The 21,934-nt window shown below is 34.2% G+C and overlaps 1 protein-coding gene across 1 annotated transcript; it reads left to right on the plus strand.

The window, feature by feature from the left end:
• Nucleotides 1–1,669: 1,669 nt before the first annotated feature.
• LOC123780176 (olfactory receptor 2T8-like) lies at nucleotides 1,670–2,665 on the plus strand. Its single transcript, XM_045778964.2, has one exon. It carries the CDS (start codon nucleotides 1,670–1,672, stop codon nucleotides 2,663–2,665), a length of 996 nt encoding a protein of 331 aa, XP_045634920.2.
• The last annotated feature ends 19,269 nt before the right edge of the window (nucleotides 2,666–21,934 follow it).

Below are 21,934 nucleotides of genomic sequence, written 5' to 3' on the forward strand. Positions count from 1 at the left end.
ATCCCACTCATCTAAAGATCTTGTAGCAGTTAATTGTATCAAGCCAGAATAGCAGAATGGGGGTTGCCAGATCCCAGGGACAGGAAATCATTCTCTATGGGTACAGAAAATCCATTTCAGATTATGAAGAGTCAGGAGTTATATTTTGGCGATCGTTGCAGAATAATGTGAATGTACATAATGTCACTGTAGTGACAGTTACTGAGAAATAGGTAATATGATAGCAAAGATGATTTTAAGAAACTTGCCCAATCAACGCTGTGCAGTTATTACAGTACAGATTGACTTTAGCAAGTTTTAAGTTTTATCATTTTTTCAAGAATGAGAGTTTAGGGGGATGGAAATAAGAATTCTTCAAGCCAAAGAAATGTGTTAGGAGGGTTTTGATGTCCTTCAGGAAAGCAGTAGAGAGATCCATAATTATGGAGTATATACAATTACTAGGTGTGCAGAGTGCAAGTGTACAGACACAAGGTTGTGCAAACAAGGTGTTGGGAAATGCAGTGAGGAGGAAGTGTGTTTCTATAATGTTAACTTTGAAACAACCAACTAAACACTGAAGTATAAAGCTGTCAGTGCAATGATGATGCTCAAGCAACAGAGATAAGGATTGAGCGAGTTTGTGCACTGTCTTCTCTGTCTTGATTGGCGTTCCAGTATCGGAGGTGCATGTAAATTGTGGGCAAATAGAATGATCACAGAAGAGGTTGACTCTTGCCATGCCATTTCATTGAATTAGAACGTACCACTGATATTGAATTAGTACCTTCATCTCTTCAAGTATGATCCTGTTCATTCAACCAGCTAGACCAGTTTCAGTAGCAGATCAGGGGTGAAAATGCCTTTATAGATTTAGATTTCCTTGGGATCAAAGAAGAAATGAATTTATCTCTGTATTGGGTACTAATAAGATTTATTTTCTCATTTCCCCCAAAAGATCATGTCTCTGTGATTTTCAGGAGAAACAGTATGATTATACAAAATCCCTTTATACAGTCAATGAAACATTGCATTTAGTATCATAGTCTTGCATTGGGGAACATATTCTTTTTTATGTTAATCATTGCATTCAGTGTGTTATTTTATAAAGTCAAGCTAAATACACTAACAATTCCAAATGAAGTTATGCTTCTATCTACAGATTAATTCCTTCTAGTCCCTACACTGTGGAATGTAATTTCTCTTCGTTTGAAAGTAAAAATCCTTTCCCAGATTAATCAATATCAGGAATATTATCTATTTTGATTGGTTTCAATACTTCATGATATATTAGAAATGCATAGCCCTCATTAATAAGAGCATAGCGTTTATATTGCTGAAGACATTGATTTAATTCAGCTGCTAAGAATGTTGATTATGCATGATAAAAGCAAACACAAATGTCAATGACGAAGGGAATATTGTACTTATTCTCCTTTATGTTGATATCATGCAGCACAAGACCTGCTGAAAACTTACTTCAATTTATCAAGAAATTTTATTCATTATAATAATTAAGCAAACTAAAATTGAGAAGAGCTTATAATAAAAAATTAAAGAAAAAAGGTGAAATTGATTTTATGCCCAAGTTAAAAAGTCTTTGCAAATCACAGATGAAAGATTGGGAATATTTTCAACATTTTCAGACATTCTGTTCATGAGAAATGTTAATTGAAATAGAGCATTGTAAATGATGAAAGCTCTAAGCTCTGTTTCTTCCTTTGCAGCGTCACTCATGTTTGAAATCATGAACATCTGGAACACTACCTCAGATTTCATTCTCCTAGGACTCTTTAATCACACAGAAGCCCACCTATTTCTCTTTGTGATGGTTCTGACAATTGCCTTCACATCTCTAGTAGGCAATGCCCTCATGATTTTCCTGATTCACCAGGATGCCCGGCTCCACACACCCATGTACTTCCTACTGAGCCAACTCTCCCTCATGGACATGATGCTGGTTTTCACCGTTGTACCGAAAATGGCAGCTTGCTACTTGACTGGCAAGAAGACTATCTCCCTTGCTGGCTGTGGGTTGCAGATCTTTTTCTTCCTCACGCTGGGAGCGGGTGAGTGCTTCCTCTTAGCAGCCATGTCCTATGACCGCTATGTGGCTGTGTGCCACCCACTGAGATACCCTGTTCTCATGAGCTGGCAATTATGCCTGAGAATGACTGTGGGGTCTTGGTTCCTGGGGGCAGCTGATGGGCTCATGCAGGCAGCTGCTACCCTGAGTTTTCCATTCTGTGATGCACATGAGATCGATCATTTCTTCTGTGAGGCCCCTACCCTGCTGCGTTTGGCTTGTGCTGACACAGTTGTTTTTGAGTATGTGATGTACATTTGCTGTGTACTAATGCTCCTGGTCCCATTTTCTCTCATCCTGATTTCCTATAGTCTCATCCTTGCAGCAGTTCTCCAGATGCATTCTAGAGAAGCCCGCAAGAAGGCTTTTACCACCTGCTCCTCACATCTCTGTGTGGTGGGACTCTTTTATGGAGCTGCTATTTTTATCTACATGAGACCCAAATCCTATAGGTCAGCTAATTATGACAAACTAGTGTCAGTTTTCTATACTATATTCACCCCAGTGTTGAACCCCCTTATCTACAGTCTGAGAAACAGTGACGTGAAGGGAGCCCTGAGAAAGTGTATGGGTCAGTGTGCTACCTTATGTCACGACTAAGATAACATTGATTTGCCCCAAATTTCATGCTTGTACAAAACTGAATGTGGGAGATTTCCTAGAGAAAAGTTATATAAACATTATATCTGTAACTGTAGTGTTTTACTTTGAAAAGCAAATAGCACTGTATATTTCACGCTTTTCTTGTACAATCATTTTACTGTATTTTTAAATTGTTTCTTTTTTTATAATAATATTTTTTATTATGTTATTCACCATACGTTACATCCCTGGTTTTTGATGTAAAGTTCAATGATTCATTAGTTGCGTATAACACCCAGTGCACCATGCAATACGTGTCCTCTTACTACCCCCCCATCACCAGCCTATTCCATTCCCCCACACCCTCCCCTCTGAAGCCCTCAGTTTGTTTCTCAGAGTCCATAGTCTCTCATGCTTCATTCTCCCTTCTGATTACCCACCCTTTATTCTTCCTTTATTCTCCTACCGATATTCCTACCATATGATAGAAACCATATGATAATTGTCTTTCTCTCCTTGACTTATTTCACTTAGCATTATCTACTCCAGTGCTGTCCATGTTGCAGCAAATGTTGAGAAATCGTTCTTTTCGATAGCTGAGTAATATTCCATTGTATATATGGCCCACATCTTCTTAATCCAGTCATCTATTGAAGAGTATCTCGGCTCCTTCCACAATTTATCTATTGTGGACAATGCTGCTATGAACATTGGGGTGCATCTGGCCCTTCTCTTCACTACATCTGTATCTTTGGGATAAATACCCAGTAGTGCAATGGCTGGATCATAGGGTAGTTCCATTTTTAACTTTTTAAGGAACATCCACCCTGTTTTCCAGAGTGACTCTACCAACTTGCATCCCCACTAACAATGTAGGAGGGATTCACTTTCTCCACATCCTCTCCAACAATTGTTGATTCTTGCCTTGTTAATTTTTGCCATTCTAACTGGCATAAGGTGGTATCTTAGTGTGGTTTTGATTTGAATTTCCCTGATGGCTAATGATTTTGAACATTTTTCAGGTGTCTGTTAGCCATTTGTATGTCTTCATTGGAAAAGTGTCTGTTCATATCTTCTTCCCTTTTTATGATTTGTTTATTTGTTTCTCATGTATTGAGTTTGAGAAGTTCTTTGTAGATCTTGGATACGAGTCTCTTATCTGTAGTGTCATTTGCAAACATCTTCGCCCATTTCTTGGGGTGCCTCTTAGTTTTTTTGACTGTTTCCTTGACTGTGCAGAAGCTTTTTATCTTGATGAAATCCCACAAGTTCATTTTATCTTTTGTTTCTCTTGCCTTTGGAGATGTGTCATGAAAATTTTGCAGTGGCTGATGTCATAGACGTTGCTGCCTATGCTCTCCTATAGGAGTTTGATGGATTCCTGTCTCATATCGATGTCTTTCATCCATTTAGAGTTTATCTTTGTGTAAGGTGTTAGAGAGTGGTCAAGTTTCACTCTTTTGCATGTAGCTGTCCAATTTTCCAGCACCATTTTTTGAAGAAACTGTCTTTTGCAACATTTGCAAATCCATCAGTGTGATAGATTTATCAACAAGAAAAAAGCCAAAAATCATATGATCCTCTCAATAGATGCAGAAAAAGCATTTGGCAAAATACAGCATCCTTTCCTGTTTAAAACCGTTCAGAGTGTAGTGATACAGGGTAAATTCCTCAATCTCATAAAAACCATCTATGAAAAGCCTATAGCAAATATCGTTCTCAGTAGAGAAAAGCTGGAAGCCTTTCCCTTATGATCAGGAACACGACAATGATGCCCACTCTAGCCACTATTATTCAACAAAGTACTAGAAGTCCTTGCAACAGCATCAGGCAACAAAAAGGGATACAAGCTATCCAAACTGTCAAAGAAAAAGACAAACTTGTCTCTCTTCACAGATGACATGATACTCCATATGGAAAACCCAAAAGACTCCACCCCCAAACTACTAGAACTTATAGAGCAATTCAGTAATGTGGTGGGATACAAAATCAATGCTCAGAAATAAGTTGCATTTCTTTATTTTAAGTTAATTAATTAATTAATTATATTTTTAAGTAATTTTTTAAAAGTTTTATTTTTTCGTGAGGCTGTGGGTCTAATTTTATTTATTTTATTTTTAAAAAATTTATTTATTTATTTATTTATTTATTTATTTATTTTATTGTAAAGTTCAATGATTCATTAGTTGCATATAACATGGACGGCACTCGAGGAGATAATGCTAAGTGAAATAAATCAGTTGCATTTCTATTCACGAACAATGAGACTGAAGAAAGAGAGAGTAGGGAATCCATCCCGTTTACAATAGCACCAAAAATCATACATTATCTTGGAATTAACTTAACCAGAGACATAAAGGGTCTATATTCAAGAAAGTACAAATCACTCTTGAAAGACATTGAAGAAGACACAAAAAGATGGAAAAATATTCCATGCTCATAGATCGGAAGAATTAACATAGTTCAAATGTCCATGCTACCCAGAGCAATCTACACTTTCAATACTATCCCGATGAAAATACCAATGACATTTTTCAACGAACTGGATCAAACAGCCCTTAAATTTGTGTGTCAAGGAATTGTTGAAAAGGTAAAACAAAGCTGGAGGCATCACAATGCCAGATTTCAAGCTGTACTACAAAGCTTTGATCACAAAGACAGCATGGTACTGGCACAAAAACAAACACATAGAGCAATGGAACAGAATAGAGAATCCAGAAATGGACCCTCAGCTCTTTGGGCAACTAATCTTTGATAAGACAGGAAAAAACATCCAGTGGAATTGTTTATTTTTATCAAGATTTTATTTAAATTCAAGTGAGATAACAAACAGTGAAATACTACTGTCAGGTGTAGTATTTAGTGATTCAAAACAGACATTGAACATCCAGTGCTCATCACAACAAGTGCACTCCTCAATCTCCATCACCTATTTAACCCATCTCCCCCCAACCTTCCATCCAGTTTCAGGTTCTTCTGTTTAGTTGGGAATTTGGCTCCTGGGTTGCCTCTGTTTTGTTTTGTTTTGTTTTTCATTCCTTTCTGTTTTGTTTCTTCAATTCCACTTCTGATTGAAATCATATGATATTTGTCTTTCTCTGACCGACATGCTTTCCTTTGCATAATACTCTCTAGTTCTATCCATGTCCATCCAAATGGCAAGATTTCACTCTTTTTATGGCTGAGTAGTATTCCACCTCTTCTTTATCCATTCATCAGTTAATGGACATTTGAGCTGATTCTGTAATTTGAATATTGTTTATAACACAGTTCTAAACATTGGGGATCATGTATCTCTTTGAATCAGTATTTTTGTTTACTTTAGGTAAATACTGAGTTGTGCAATTGTTGGGTTGTAAGGTAGTTCCATTTTTAACTTTTTGTGGAACCATCATACTGTTTTCCTGTGTTTCTGCAACAGCTTGCATGCCCACCAACAGTATAAGATTTTTCCCTTCTCCACATCCTCACCAGTATCTTTTGTTTCCTTTATTGTTAATTTTAGCCCTTCTGATAGTTGTGAGGTGATAACTCATGTAGTTTAGATTTGTATTTCTATGATGATGAGTGATGGTGAGCATCTTTTCATTTGTCTGTTGGACGTGACAGGCTGCTGGATTAGATGCTTTGGAAAACTGTCTAATCATGTCTTCTGCCGCTGCTGCTTTCTTCACTAGAATTTTTTTTTTTCCCTCCTGGTTGGGTTGTTGACTTTGTTAAATTCTTTATAGATTTTGGTAGATTTTGGATATTAACCCTTTATCATGTATTCCACTTACAAATAACTTCTCCAATTCTGTAGGCTGCCTTTTAGTTTTGTTATGTCCATCACTGTGCCAAAGCTTTTAATTTTGAGGAAGTCCCAATAGTTTATTTTTGCTTTTGTTTCCCTTGCTGGAGGAAAAATATCTAGTAAGAAGTTGCTTTAGCCATTGAAAAGAGGTTACTGCCTGTGTTGTCCCCCAATATCTTGCTGGTTTCTTGTCTTACATTTAGGTCTTTCATCCATTTTGAATTTATATTTGTGGATTGTGTAAGGAAGTGGTCCAGTTTTGGTTTTTTGCATGTTTCTGTCCTGGTTACCAGCACCATATGTTCAATGGACTTTCTTCTTTCCATTGGATAAGTTTTCCCTGCTTTGTTGAAGATTAGTTAACCATATGGTTTAGGGTCCATTTCTGAGTTTTGTGTTCGGTTCCATTGATCAATGTGTCTCTGTCTGTGCCAGAACCATACTGTCTTGACTGTATCTTTCTATTATAGCTTGATCTGGGATTGCAATGCCTCCAGCTTTGCTTTTCTTTTGTATTTGCTGTCTCTTCTGGGTCTATAAAATTATAGAATTTTTCATTCTATCTGTGTGGAATATTGCTGGTGGTATTTTGATAGGGATTACATTAAATGCATAGGTTCCTTTTGGTAGTATAGACCTTTTAACAACGTTTGTTTCTCTCATTCATGGGCATGAAATATTTTTCCATTTCTCTGTGTCCTCTTCAATTTCCTTTATAAATGTTCTACAGTTATTTTGAGTACAGATATTTCACCTCTTTAGTTAGGTTTATTGTTAGGTATGTTATTGTTTTGGATGCAATTGCAAATGGAATCAATCCTTTGATTTCTTTTTTCGCTGCTTCATTATTGGTATATAGAAGTGCAATAGATTTCTGTACATTGATTTTATATCTTGCAACCTGGGTTAATTCATGTATTAGTTCTAGCAAATTATTGGTGGAGTCTTTCAGATTTTCTACACAGAGTATCCTGTCATTTGCAAGTAGTGAAATTTCACTTCTTACATTGGATGCATTTTCTTTCATTTTGTTTTCTTATTACTGATGCTTATACTTCCAGGAATACATTAAATACTAATGGTGATAGTGGACACTCCTTTCTTGTTTCTGACCATAGAGGAAAAGTTCTCAGTTTTTCCCTATTGGGATAATATCAGCTGTTGGTCTTTCATATATGGCCTTTAAGATTTTGAGGTATATTCCCTCTATACCAAATTTGTTGTTTTTTGTCAAGAATAAATGCTGTATTTTTTCAAATACTTTTTCTGCATCTCTTAATAATATAATATGGTTCTTATCCTTTCTTTTAGTAATGTGTTGTATCATGTTCATTGATTTTCAAATATTGTACTATCACTGGAGCGTAAGAAAAAAATCTTCTTTGAGCACAGTCATTTTTTTAATGTAATTTTGAAATGGATTTGCTAGTATTTTTTATGAGAATTTTTGGCATTTATATTCATCTGGGATATTTGTCTATAGTTCCCCTTCTTAGTGCCATATTTGGTTTTGTAATCAAGGTAATGTTAGTCTCATAGGATGAGTTTGGAAATTTCCTTCCATTTCTATATTTTTAAAAATGTTTGAAAAGAAAAGTTATTAAGTATTCTTTAAATATTTTGTAGAATTTGCCTGGGAAGCCATTTGACCATGGACTTTTGTTTGTTGGGGGATTTTCTTTTGTTCCTGTTCTTTTTGTTGGGAAATTTTTGAGTACCTTTTCAAATTCTTTGCTGGATATGGATCTGTTCAAAATTTCTATTTCTTCCTTTTTCAGTTTTGATAGTTTGTATCTGTCTAGGAATTTTTCTATTTCTTCCAGATTGCCCCATAGTTAGCATATAATTTCTCATAATACTCTCTTATGATTGCTTGTGTTTCTGTGGTACTGGATGTGATCTCTTTCCATTCAGTCATGATTTCATTTATTTTGGTCCTTTTTCTTTTCTTTTTGATAACTCTGGGTATGTGGTCATCAATTTTATGAATTTTTCAAGGCATCTGCTTTAGTTTCATTGATCTCTTATACTCTTTGTTGTTGTTGTTTCTATATCATTTATTTCTGCTCTATTCTTTATTGTTTAATTCTTCTGCTGCCTTTAAGCTTTGATATTTCTTTTTTAAATTTAATTTATATCTGTTTAATTTCCTTGTTCTTATTTAATAATATTTTTATTATATTATGTTAGTTACCATACAGTACATCCCTAGTTTTTGATGTAAAGTTCCATGATTCATTACTTGAAATTTTTTTCTAGTTCCTTTAGGTTTAAAAGACATTTTGTGTTTGAGACTCTTCTTGCTTGTTGTTCCTGTACTGCAGTATACTTCTCTCTTAGGAGTGCCATTGTTGCATTCCAAAGATTTTGAACAGTTTTGTTTTCATTTTCATTTTCCTAAGTGTATTTTTTTATTTCTTCTTAATTTCTTGGCTAACATATTCATTCACTAACAGAATGTTATTTAACCACTATGTATTTGTGGTCTTTCCAATTTTTTTCTTGTTGTTGACTAAGTTTCATAACATCGTGATCTGAAAATATTCATGGTATGATCTCTATCTCCTTGTACTAACGTTGAGCTGCTTGATGATTCAATATGAGATCTGTTCAAGAAAGGGTTCCATGTGCACTGAAAAAGAATGTGTGTTCTGCTCCTTTAGGATGAAATGTTCTGGATATATCTCTTAATTCAATCAGGTCAAGTGTATCAGTCAAAGCCCTTGTTTCCTTATTGATTTTCTGTTTGATGATCTGTCCACTGATGTCAGTGGGTGTAAAGTCCCTACTCTTATTGTATTATTATCAAAGAGTTTCTTAATATTTTATTACTATTTGATTTATATGTTTGGGTGCTCCCAAGGTGAGGACATAGTCATTTACAATTGTCAGATCTTCTTAATGAATAGACCCGTTATTATTATATATACTAATATACTGACATAATTAATATATAGACCCTTTATTAATATATAAAGACACATCTTCCTCTCTTGTTGCAGCCTTTGGTATAAAATATAATTTGTTGGATGTAAGTATGGCTTTTCAAGCTTACTTTTGATGTCCATTAGCATGATAACTGGTTCTCCATCCCCTAGCTTTCAATCTACAGGCGCCTTTACGTTTAAAATGAGTCTCCTGGGGCGCCTGGGTGGCACAGCGGTTAAGCGTCTGCCTTCGGCTCAGGGCGTGGTCCCGGCGTTATGGGATCGAGCCCCACATCAGGCTCCTCCGCTATGAGCCTGCTTCTTCCTCTCCCACTCCCCCTGCTTGTGTTCCCTCTCTCGCTAACTGTGTCTATCTCTGTCAAATAAATAAATAAAAATCTTTAAAAAAATAAAAATAAAAAAAAAAATAAAATGAGTCTCCTTTTGGCAGCATATATATGGGTTTTGTTTTGTTTTGCTTTGCTTTGTTTTAATCCAATCTCATGCCTTATGACTTTGGAGCATTTAGTGCATTTACATTCGGAGTGATTATTGATAGATATGAATTTACCTACCCTTGTGTTACTTGTAAAGTTAATGTTTCTGGTGATGTGTTCTGTTCCTTTCTAGTATTTGTTGCTTTTGTTCATTTCCCACTCGAAGTGTTCCCTTTAATATTCCATGCAGTGCTGTGTTAATGGTCAGAAATTCTTTTATTTAGCTTTTGTTTGTCTTAGAAACTCTTTATTTCTACTTCTATTGTGAATGACAGCCTTGATGAATAAAGTTTTTTGGTTTTTTTTTTGGCTGCATATTTTCCCCATTTAGTGTTCAATATATCATGGCACTACCTTGACATGCATGTCAACTTTCTGTGAAGACATCTGCTGCTAACCTTATTTCTTGTCCCTTGTATGTTAGGGAATTCTTTTCCCTTGTTTCTTTCAGGAGTCTTTCCTTATTTCCCTGTTTTGCAGATTTTATGATTTGTCTTGGTGTTGGCCTGATTTTATTGATTTTGATGAAAATTATCTTTGCCTCCTGAATTGGGATGCATGTTTTGTTCCCCAGATAAGGGAAGTTCTCAGCTATAAGTCCCTCAAATATACCTTCTGTCCCTTTTTATCTCTCTTATCCTTCTGGGATTCCTATAATATAAATGTTATCATGCTTTAAAGAGTCTTTCAGCTCTCTAACTCTATGTTCATGATCTAATACTTTTCATTTCCTCTTTTTAGGTTCATTATTTTCCACAGTTATATCTTCTATATCACTGATTTATTCCTCTGTTTCATTAATCCTCATTATCATTACATTTGGTCAGTTTTGTTTATCAGTTATAGCATTTTGTTTGTTTTTTTCCTGTCTAGTTTTTATTGTTATTTTTTTTTTATCTCTGCAGTACAGGATTCTCTAGGGTCTTGCATGCAATCTTATGATTGTTGTCTTAATCTGGTCCAGGCACTTAATCATATCTGTTCTGATTAAATCCCTGGCCATGACTTCTTCCTGTTCTTTCTTTTGGGGTGAATTTCTCCACGTGGTAATTTTGTCTACGTCAGTGCGTGTGTGTGTGTGTGTGTGTGTGTGTGAATGAGTTTTAAGAAAGGATGTTATATTTCCCTATATTTCCTCCTGAGATTAATGGCTATATTAAAAAGGTGTTCTATACTATTTTAGGCTTGGTGTCTCAGGAAATGTTCTAAAGTGTGCACTCTGCTGTGGTGTTTTGTCTGTTCTTTCCTTCAGTTTTGTCCCCTGCAGAGTTTCTCCTTGTCTTCACTGGGGATGTATTCTCCATATCCCCTGTGTGGAAAGTTTTAACTAGGTGTGTTTTTGTCTGCTTGTTAATAGAAGCTAGATCCTATTTCCCTTAGAGCTGAAGCTTTACAGCACTCTACGATCAGTAGACTTGGTACATGGTCTTCTGCAGTAGGGGACTGCTGTGATGATTCTCATATGGACCTGCCCTAGGGAGATGCACCTGCCAGACACAGGTAAGCAGAGTTTGGCCTAAGTGGCTGCAATAACCATGGCGGGGGGTGGCACATTGATGCTCACTGAAGTTGTCAGTGCTGATTGATGGGGTGAAAATGGCATCACCCCTACCTGTCTTCCCAAAGTGGGGAATCCTCATGCTATGCTGCCTGCTCCTGAGCACCCACCCTCCTTTCACACAGGAACACACCTGAACCCAAAAGGCATAACCCTGGTGACAGTCTGGATTTCTACAACTTCAGAGAATGAGTTTTGCTGCTTGTAAATACTTGTGGTAGTTAGTCCCTCTAGTTTTTCCAGTCAATGATTTCAGGGAAAACTGTGTGTGTGTGTGTGTGTGTGTGTGTGTGTGTGTGTGTGTGCTCACACACACACAATCCCTTGCTTGCTGCTCTCTCTCTCTCTCTCCCCCTTTCTCTCTCCTTGATCAGAGATCCCTCCCCTCAACAGAACCTGAATATCTTTGGTCCCCAAAACAACTCTCCACAGCTTCTACCTTCCACAATGTGGCTGTTTTTCTCCATCTAAATGTGCTCTTGGTTCTTTGGTCTTCAGATCAATTTCCTGGATAATCACAATGATGTGATATTTATCCACGTGTGTCAAGTGACAAAGCAAGCTTAGGGTCCCCCTAGTCCTCCACGAATGTAACTCATCCCCATTTATTGCCACTCTGTTCTTAATTATTTCCTTCCTTATGCTAACTCTGGTTTGTCTGTTCTTTTTCTACTGCCTTGAGATATAAAGTTAGATCACATGTGTGAAGTATTACTTCTTTTTTAATGGAGTCATTTGTCATTATAAATTCCACTGAGAACTGCTTTTGCTGCATCCATGAACTTGTGATGTGTTTTTTTTTTCCGTGCATTTTTATTTGCTTCAAAAAATATTTAGTTTTGAGTTATGTTTGATTTTTTTCATTGAACTATTAGTTGTTCAGGAGTGTGTTGTTCATTTTTCCTCTTTTTATTGATTTTTAATTTCCTGACATTCTGATCAGAAAAGAATATACTTGGTATGATTTCAATGTTGTAAAATTTGCTAGGACTTTTCTGTGTCCTGTGATATTTCTATCTTAAATAATGTTCTGTGTACACTCGAGAATAATGTGTATTTTGCTGCTCTTGAATGGAATTTCTCTCTATATCTTTTAAGTCTATTTTCTCTAAAGTTAGATTCAAAACCAGTGTTTCTTTATTTTTTTCTGATTTGCTACCCATTGTTAAATGTGAGGTGTAAAGTGGCCACTACTATCATATTGCTGTCCATTATTTCTTTCATGTGTGTTAATATTTGACAACTGTGTTTGAATGCTCCACAAAAAAAAGTGTTCTAAGTGTTCAAAAATCTGCAACCTAATTATAAACCAGATGTGGTAAAAATTGCACTATATATATCTATACCCAATCATATGCCGTACTCCTTAAATGTGTATAATTATTATTTGTCAATTAGACATTAATTAAACAATTAGACATTTTGAAAATGAAGAACGTATAGTTTTAGAAAATAGATAATCGAAGGGTGAATAACAAAAATATGAGAAATAAAGTGGTAAATTATATGAAAAGAATTCTTAAATATTCAATATCCCTTTCAAAATTTTGTTTAATGTTTGGAGTAAAAAGTCACTTTTGTTACCTGCACAGACTAATAAATGATAAGTGTTTGAGAATCAATTATTAACCTAAAAAAATGAAACCAATGGATGCATTTTCTGTTTATTACTTATCTTTGTTTTTAAGATTTTATTCACTTTTTTGTGAGAGAGTGAGAGAGAACAAAAGCAATGAGGATGGCAGGCAGAGGAAGAAGCAGGTTCTCCACTGAGCAAGGAGCCCTATGTAGGCCTCAGTCCCAGGATGCTGGGATCATGACCTGAGCCAAAGGCAGATGCTTAGCTGACTGAGTCACCCAAGCATCCCTTTATTAGTTATCCTTACAGGGTATTGTCAACTAATATTTTGCATGGAATGTGATAATATGGTATGACATATTGTAATGAAGTATGATTAAAAATAAACTCATTGTAGGCCCAATAGTAAAATCAAAATGTAAAGAAAAAAAAACTTATGATCAAATTGAAGGACATGGATAAGCCATAATATATAGAATAATTTCTGAAAAATAAAGTAAGCAAAAGAACAAAGAATCATTATAATGAAGTAAAACAAATGAGTATTATGAAGATTGTATGATCAATAAATATTTTTCCTGAATTTATATTTAATGGTAAAAAATGTCAAAAGTTGAGACACAAGGTAAATATCAAAGTAGATGAGGCAAATATTTTAGTGTGTAAACATAAGACCTAAAGTTCACTTAATAAATTATATTCAAAACATAATTGTATCAAAAATCACTTTTTTAATTCAATTTTGGGATATTACTTATTTTTATTTTTATTGATTTACTTATTTTTCTATTTCAGGAACTTAAGGCAAACATTAAAGCAATTGTTTTAGAAAATAATTGTATAATTTAAAAGCTATGTACTTAAAATACTGATTTTAACATCAATGCTAATTTTTGAATACCTGTAAATCATTAAAAGAGAAAATATATGTGTGTGTGTGTGTATATATATATGTTTTGTTAAAAACATAGTATATATTTAAATTCAAGTTATTTAATATAGAGTTTAATACTAATTTCACATGTACAACACTTACAAACAATACCCACAGTTAACCACAACAAGTACTCTATTTAAAGAGCTAATGTGTTCACTCTTTGGAGATCTGAGATTTCAACAAATTGAACAGATAATTATCATATAGGAAAACAAGTGTATTTTTTTAAACAAGAACCCATCTATGATATATTTGATTATACATATATATAAGTGATTTAAATTAAGGGAATGACCCTTTTATATTTTATTGGTTATGGGAGTATATGCTTTTTTCTATCCTCTATTTAATATATCTGGTTTGTATAGGTATATCATATATACATATATTCCATTTTAATGAAAATATTTTTACAATGAAATATTACTCAGCCATCAGAAGCGATGAATACCTACCATTTACATGGACATGGATGGAACTGAATGGTATTGTGCTACTTGAAATAAGTCAAGCAGAGAAAGACAACTATCAGATGGTTTCAGTCATATGTGGAATATAAGAAATAGAGCAGAGGATCATAGGGGAAGGGAGGAAAAGCTGAACGTGAAGAAGTTAGAGATTCTTGACTCTAAGAAACAAACAGGGTTGTGGTAAGGGAGGTGAGTGGGGAGATGGGATAAGTGGGTGATGGACATTAAGGCACAAGACATGATGAGCACTGGGTATTATACACAACTAATGAATCACTGAACAGGACACCAAAAACTAATGATGCATTATATGTGGGCTAATTGAATTTAAATTTAAAAAAAAAAAACTATTGTTTTGGATTCACATCTTAAAGACTTCACATTTTTCTCATTTTCTGAGAGCTCTCCTGTGGGCCCTGGCAATATCCTTGTTTCACAAAGTGTATATGAATGGGTTGAGCTTGGCTGTGAGAATGGTATAGAGGACAGAGACCACTTACCCTTGCTCAGGGGAGTGGTAGGACTTTGGTAGAAAGTAGTTGATAATGGCAGTCCCATGGAATAGGGACACAACCGTCATGTGAGAAGAGCAAGTATTGAAAGATTTCCTGAACCTCAGGATTTATCTATAGTATGCCTACTACAGTGCACAGTATGATTCCATAGGAGGCCAGAACAGTTGAGATGGGAGGCAGGAGAAAAATTACAGCACTGAAGAAAAAGACTCCTCTTCTATTGGGAAGTGTCAGTACAGACAAGTTTTAATAGAGCTGGGATCTCTCTCTCTCTCTCTCTCTCTCTCATACCCCCACCAACAATTGTTGGGTTTCTCTGGAGGCACAGTGAGGGAAAGTCAGAGTATAAAGGACATGGATGAAGCATTGAACAGTGCACACATCCATGACACAAGTAATAGAAGCATGCAGATCACCAGAGACATGAGGATGGGGTAATGTAAGTGGGGTGCAGATGACCACATAGCAGTCCTAAGTCACGACAGCTAGTAGTAAGCACTCAGCTGCCACTAGGGTGGTAATTAGAGGAATAGCTGAATGTTACAATCAATGAAGAAACTGTGGTGGTCCCCAGACATAAGCCCAGGCTTTGAAGACAGCTGTAGAAATATACTAGAGATCCATAAGTGATAGCTGGATGAGCAGAAAATATGAGCTGTGATGAGGCTGAGACTGAATGAGGATGATCATCATTGTGTTTCCAAACAGGGCCACCAGGAGTTCCAGCATGGTGAATAGGAAGAAGATCCAGGGAGCGTGAGTGAGTTGAAATGGGTCCAAGAGAACAAAATCACTCCCCGAATCTGGTTGTTCTGCTGTGCTGTTCTCTTACTCCTAATTCATATCTTTGTAACCTTTCAAGAGCATTATGACACAGACTATAGATAATGATACCTAATCAAATCATGCACTATTTTCCAACATCTTCAGCCAGTTTCATTCCCTGTTCTTTATCATTCAGTTGTAATAAATAAATATATTTGTCTTTCAAAAGCTTTTATTAAGGAATCATAAGGGACTAACCTAAATTAACCTTGCCAAATCAAGGACAGGGACATAATTATAGTTTGAAAGTTGTTGCTATTAAATTTGGCAAAAAAAGAAGTGTCATGCAAATATAAAATTTTTCATAGAAGCAAATTATTTTGAAGCCTAGAGAGATGCATTATTTGTTAAATAAATTAATACTATTTGGATGAGTTGTTTACCCAGTTTTTGAATAAATTGTATACACCAAGTATGGAAAATTGGGGAAAAATTGAGAGTCAAAATAAAGACCCATCTGTCATCAACTAAATCTCTTGCATATAGTCCAATTACTTTCATGATTCAGACAAATACTTAAAAATAAGTAGTATTAAGGAAGTGATATTTATTTTTCCTTTCTAGTTTAATCTGTGCTTTGATTAATCTCACAAGTAAGTATTCTTAGGAAGAATATAGAAATCTAGTTGCTTATATAAGTCATAATTCATAGGGTTACAAACTGATTTTCTAAGAGGTTCTTATGTAATATGTGAAAATTAGGCATAAATAGATGTCACAAGATAAAAGTAATTATAATGCTTGAACTGAAATCTGAATCACTGTAACGCAGGTAGTAGCTCAATAGTAACTAATATAACTGCTAGAAAAACACAAAGTTTTTCCCCCTATTTCTTTTTGTGCTTAGTTTTGTTGAAAATATTAATTTAATGTAACTTCTAAAATACTATAGAATAATAAAAATTATACTTATAGAATTGTTTTGTGTATTAATAATGTAATGATTGTGGGTGATGGATATTTCAGAGAGCATTTAATGTGATGAACATTGTGTGTTTTATGTAATTGATGACTAACTTAATTCTACTCCTGATTAATACTATACTAAATGTTAACTAAAACTGAAATAAAAACTTGAAAGTAATAATGTAATGTGTAAAATGCTAATATTTTTATATTGCTTTCCAACATGCCGTTCTCTTAGAAGTTATGTTCGAAGAAGAAAATCTATAGATTATCATAAATTATAGTATTTTTCTTCCTTATGAATCACTTCCAGGAGAAAAGTTAGTTTGAAAGTCAATATACAAATACCAGCATTTCACAATCATTGCATAATTGATGCACAAAACAATTTTATAAATGTGTAGTTTATTCCATTCCATATTATTGAAAATAATAACTGTATTTTCTTTCCAAAATTATCTTATTTAATAATATCAAAATACAGATTATTAACTTAATAGAGGACATAAATAATAAATAATAAATAAAAACAAATAACTCTTGTCAGTGTATGTAGATAACTTTGATAGCATTTTCTTAGTAGCTTATTTTGCAATATTTCACTGAAGTCACAACACTGGGACATATAATAGCAGGAACAATATCTTTTTTTTTCAGCATAAAATTTTTTATGTATTTATTTATTTTTTTGATGTAAAGTTTGATGGTTCATTAGTTGCATATAACACCCAGTGCACCATGCAATACATGCCCTCCTTACTACCCATCACCAGCCTATCCCATTTCCCCACCCCCTCCCTTCTGAAGCCCTCAGATTGTTTCTCTGAGTCCATGGAACAGTATCTCTTGTACTTACTTGTCACTATAGTGTGCCTACCAGAGAAACTAAAATGGAAATCAGCTGACAACTCTGGATCAAAGAGTCATTGAATGTGCTTAGGGATCCATGGTTAGATTCCCCATATTTCCTGTACTGAATCTGCTAAACTTTAATATCGTCAAACATAAAATAGCATGTGGGTCTTAGGAAACTTAAATAACTTTTCTATTATTAAATACACCATTGTGAAGATGTCTATTTTAGATCTCCTACAACCCCACCCCAATTCTCATTTGAAAGTCTCCTAGTTATCTCAAACTTTTAATGCATTAGTGTAAGAAAACAAAATTATTGTTTAGTAAAAGAAGAATTACATGATTTGTAGAATTTATTTTATATTTATTTAATTATTTATTTAGTGTTTAAGGATTTATATATTTATTTGTGAGAGAGAGAGCATGAACAAGAGGGGCATAAAAAGAGAGAGAATCAAAGCAGACTCCACCCTGAGCATGGAGCCCGATGCAGGGCTCAGTCTCATGACCCTGAGATTACCAGCTGAGCCAAAATTAAGAGTTGGAGAGTTAACCAACTGAGTCACCCAGGTCCACAGTAGAATTTTTAAAAATGCAAGAACGATATCTAAAATGATCCTTTATTTCTAACAAGACATGATATTTACTTATATCTCACATTGTACAGTGACCTAATGATATTTTTGTTAAATTCACTGACACATTTGATTGATTCATTCAAATAATGTCTACAGGTATTTAATGTCACTTATTCTAAAATATCTATTACCAGTTCCATAGATTACCCACTAGATATTTCCTTAATTTTATCTTAAACATTTAAAACTAATTAAATGGCCTAGATGTCATAATGTTCCAATCCAGCTTTGAAAAAAACTTGATCTTAATATGTTTATATGTAGAGAAATAAGTAGTTCATGATTGTTTTAAATAGTTTGGATATATATATATATATATATATATATATATATATACATATATATATATATATATATATATATACACACATATATATATATTTCATATATATATGATATATATATATTTCTAATTTTAAATATAATCTATAAGTATATATTTAAAATACATAAATATATATCACCCAATATATTAAGAACAAAGAAGAAAAGATTAACTTGGAAGCAATGTCTATCAATTACCACCAAATTCTACCCATTTGACAGCAGGGAGATGAAAAACCATAAAATAAACCAAAAAAATTTATTTCGTATATATCTGAGAAAAATTGATGTGCATAATTACAATTAAGAAACTGTTAATGTATCATTAAAATAATAGTTTAGGTATCTACTGATCTTACTGCTTTTGGCTTTCAAAAATCCTTTCAGGTGGAAGACATGAATAGACATTTCTCCAAAGAAGACATACAAATGGTCAACAGACACATGAAAAACTGCTCAAAACACTTGTTATCAGGGAAATATAAATCTATTATATATAGATATATACCTATATACCTATCTATATTGGTCTATATATCATCTATATATAGAAATTATATCATCTATATCTATCTATATCTATATCTATAGATATAGATAGATATATACCTATATACCTATCTATATTGGTCTATATATATTCCACATCTCCCTTATCTGTTAGTGTATTGATAGACACTTGGATTGCTTCCAAGTCTTGGCTATAGAAAATAATGCTGCAAAAAAATAGAAGAGTCCATATAACTTTTCAAATTGGCATTTTCTCTCTTTGTGTATATAGTCAATACTGGAATTATGGGATCACATAGTATTCTTTTTAGGATGGGTGGAGGAAGGGGATTGGGGTAAATGGATGAAGGGGAATAGGAGATATGGGCTTCCAATTATGTAATGAATTAATTATGAGAATAAAAGACACAGCATGAAGAGTAGAGTTAATTACACTATCATAGCAATGTATGGGGACAGAAGGCAACTACACTCATGGTGAGAATAATATAAAGTATAATCTTGTCAAATTACTGTGGTGTACACCTTAAACAAAGGTAACATTTGTCAACTATGTTCAAAATAAAAACAAAAAATTAACAATGAAAAAGTAAAAAAAAAAAAAAAATGTCTCCAACAAATGAAGGTCCATGAATCATAGGCTTCATAGCTGAATTCTAACAAATATTTAGAAAGCAGTTAATATATATTCTATTTCAAAAAACAGAAGAGGAAGTGTAAAAATTCCAAATTCATTAATCAGGTCAGCATTACCCTGATACCAAAATGAGATAAAGATATTATTTAAAAAAAAGAAAAGAAAACAATAGGCTAATATTACTGATGAACGCCAATACAAAAGTCCCCAAGAAAACATTAACAATTCACATTTGACAATGTGTAAAAATGATCACTCACCAGAATCAAGTGGAATTTAAACCAGGGATAGTATTGTTCAATATTTGCAAATCAACCAACATGAGATACCAAATCAACAAAACAAAGGGTAAAAATCATATGATCACCTCAGTAGGTGCAGAAAAAAAAAATAACAAAATTCATTCAGAGTAAAAACATCCATTCATAAGAAAAAATAAACAAAGTGAGTTTAGAGAGAACATACCACAGCATAACAATGACCATTTATAAAATCGAACAAGTAAACAATGGCAACCATGACAAAACAGTTAATATCATACTCAACTGTGAAAACCCAAGCTCTTATTCAAAGATCTGGAACAAGACAAGCATATCCACTATGCCACTTCCTTGCCAACATAGTAATGGATGTCTTAGCCACAGCAATCAGACAAGGAAAAGAAACAAAAGTTATCCAGATTGGTAACCAAGGAGTAAAACTGCCGTCAGTTGCAGACAACAGATTACTATACATAGAAAACAATAGAGACTTGAACAAAACATTCTTCGAAGTATAAACAAATTCATCCAGGTTGCAGGATATAAAATTAATACACAGTAATTGTGCTTCTGTACACTAATAATGAAACAGCAGAAAGAGAAACTTAAAAAAACAAACAAACAAACAAACAAACAGGGGCAGCTGGGTGGCGCAGTCGTTAAGCCTCTGCCTTCAGCTCAGGGCGTGATCCTGGCGTTGTGGGATCAAGCCCCACATCAGGCTCCTCTGCTATGAGCCTGCTTCTTCCTCTTCCACTCCCCCTGCTTGTGTTCCCTCTCTCACTGGCTGTCTCTATCCTTGTCAAATAAATAAATAAAATCTTAAAAAAAAAAAAAAAACTCCATTTACACTTGCCCGAAAAGAAGGAAATACCTAGGGATAAGTTTAACAAGGTGATGAAAGACCTATATTCTGCAAACTATAAAATATTGGTGAAAGAAACTGAATAAGACACAAACAAATGAAAATATATTACCTCCTTGTGCATTTTTGTTAAAATATCTATACTACCCAATGCAATCTACAGACAATGTAATCCCAATAAAAAAACCAATAGCATTTTTCACAGAATGATAACAAATCATTTGAAAAATTGTATTCAAATCACAAAAAGCAATCATGAGAAAGAACAAATCTGGATATATCACAATCTCAGATTTCAAGATATTCTACAAAGCTGCAATAAAGAAGAGTATTTATCTAGTATACAAATAGACATATAAATCAATGGACCAAAATAGAGAGCATAAAAATAAACCCGTGCTTATGTGGTCATTTAATCCAGGACATAGGAGGGAAGAATGTACACTGGGGAAAAGACAGTCTCTTCAATATATGGTGCTTCCAGTTACATTGGAAAGAATGAAACTGGGAAAAATTTATGACACAATACACAAAAAGGAAATCAAAATGGATTAGGGGCTTAAATGTGAGACATGCAACAATTAAACTCCTAGAAGATAACATCAGTAGTAATTTCTTGAAATCCGTTTAGGAAAATAATCATTTTGCGATGGTGAAGAAAAACAGCAATGAAACAAAAACAGAAAACAAAACAAAACAAAACAAAAAACAACCTATGAATGGGAGAACCCTTTTCCAAATGATACGTGCATTATGGGGTTAATATTCAAAAAGTGTAAAAAATTCATATTTGTACAACTCAACACGAAAACAGCAAATAATCTGATTATAAGCGAGCAGAGGACCTGAATAGACATATTTTTTTCTAGGACAACGCACAGATCATACACATGGCCAACACAGAAGAAAACATACGCAACATTATTAATATCAGGGATGTGAAAATCAAAACCAAAATGGGTGTCACACTTCTCAGGATGGCTGGAATCAAAAACCCAATAAATAGATAGTGTTGGCAAGGAAATGCAGAAAAAGGAAATCTTACACCCTATTGGTGGTAATGCAAATTGGGGCAGGTGCTGAGGAACCCAATGGAGGTTCCTCAAAAAACTAATAATAGAACTTACATACGTTCCAATAATTGCACTATTGGGCATTGCCCAAAGAAAAAGAAAACATTCATTTGAAAAG

The sequence above is a fragment of the Ursus americanus genome, chromosome 5 (genome assembly GCF_024610735.1).
Source record: "Ursus americanus isolate L20-20 chromosome 5, mUrsAme1.1.p, whole genome shotgun sequence".
Classification (NCBI taxonomy): Eukaryota; Metazoa; Chordata; class Mammalia; order Carnivora; family Ursidae; genus Ursus; species Ursus americanus.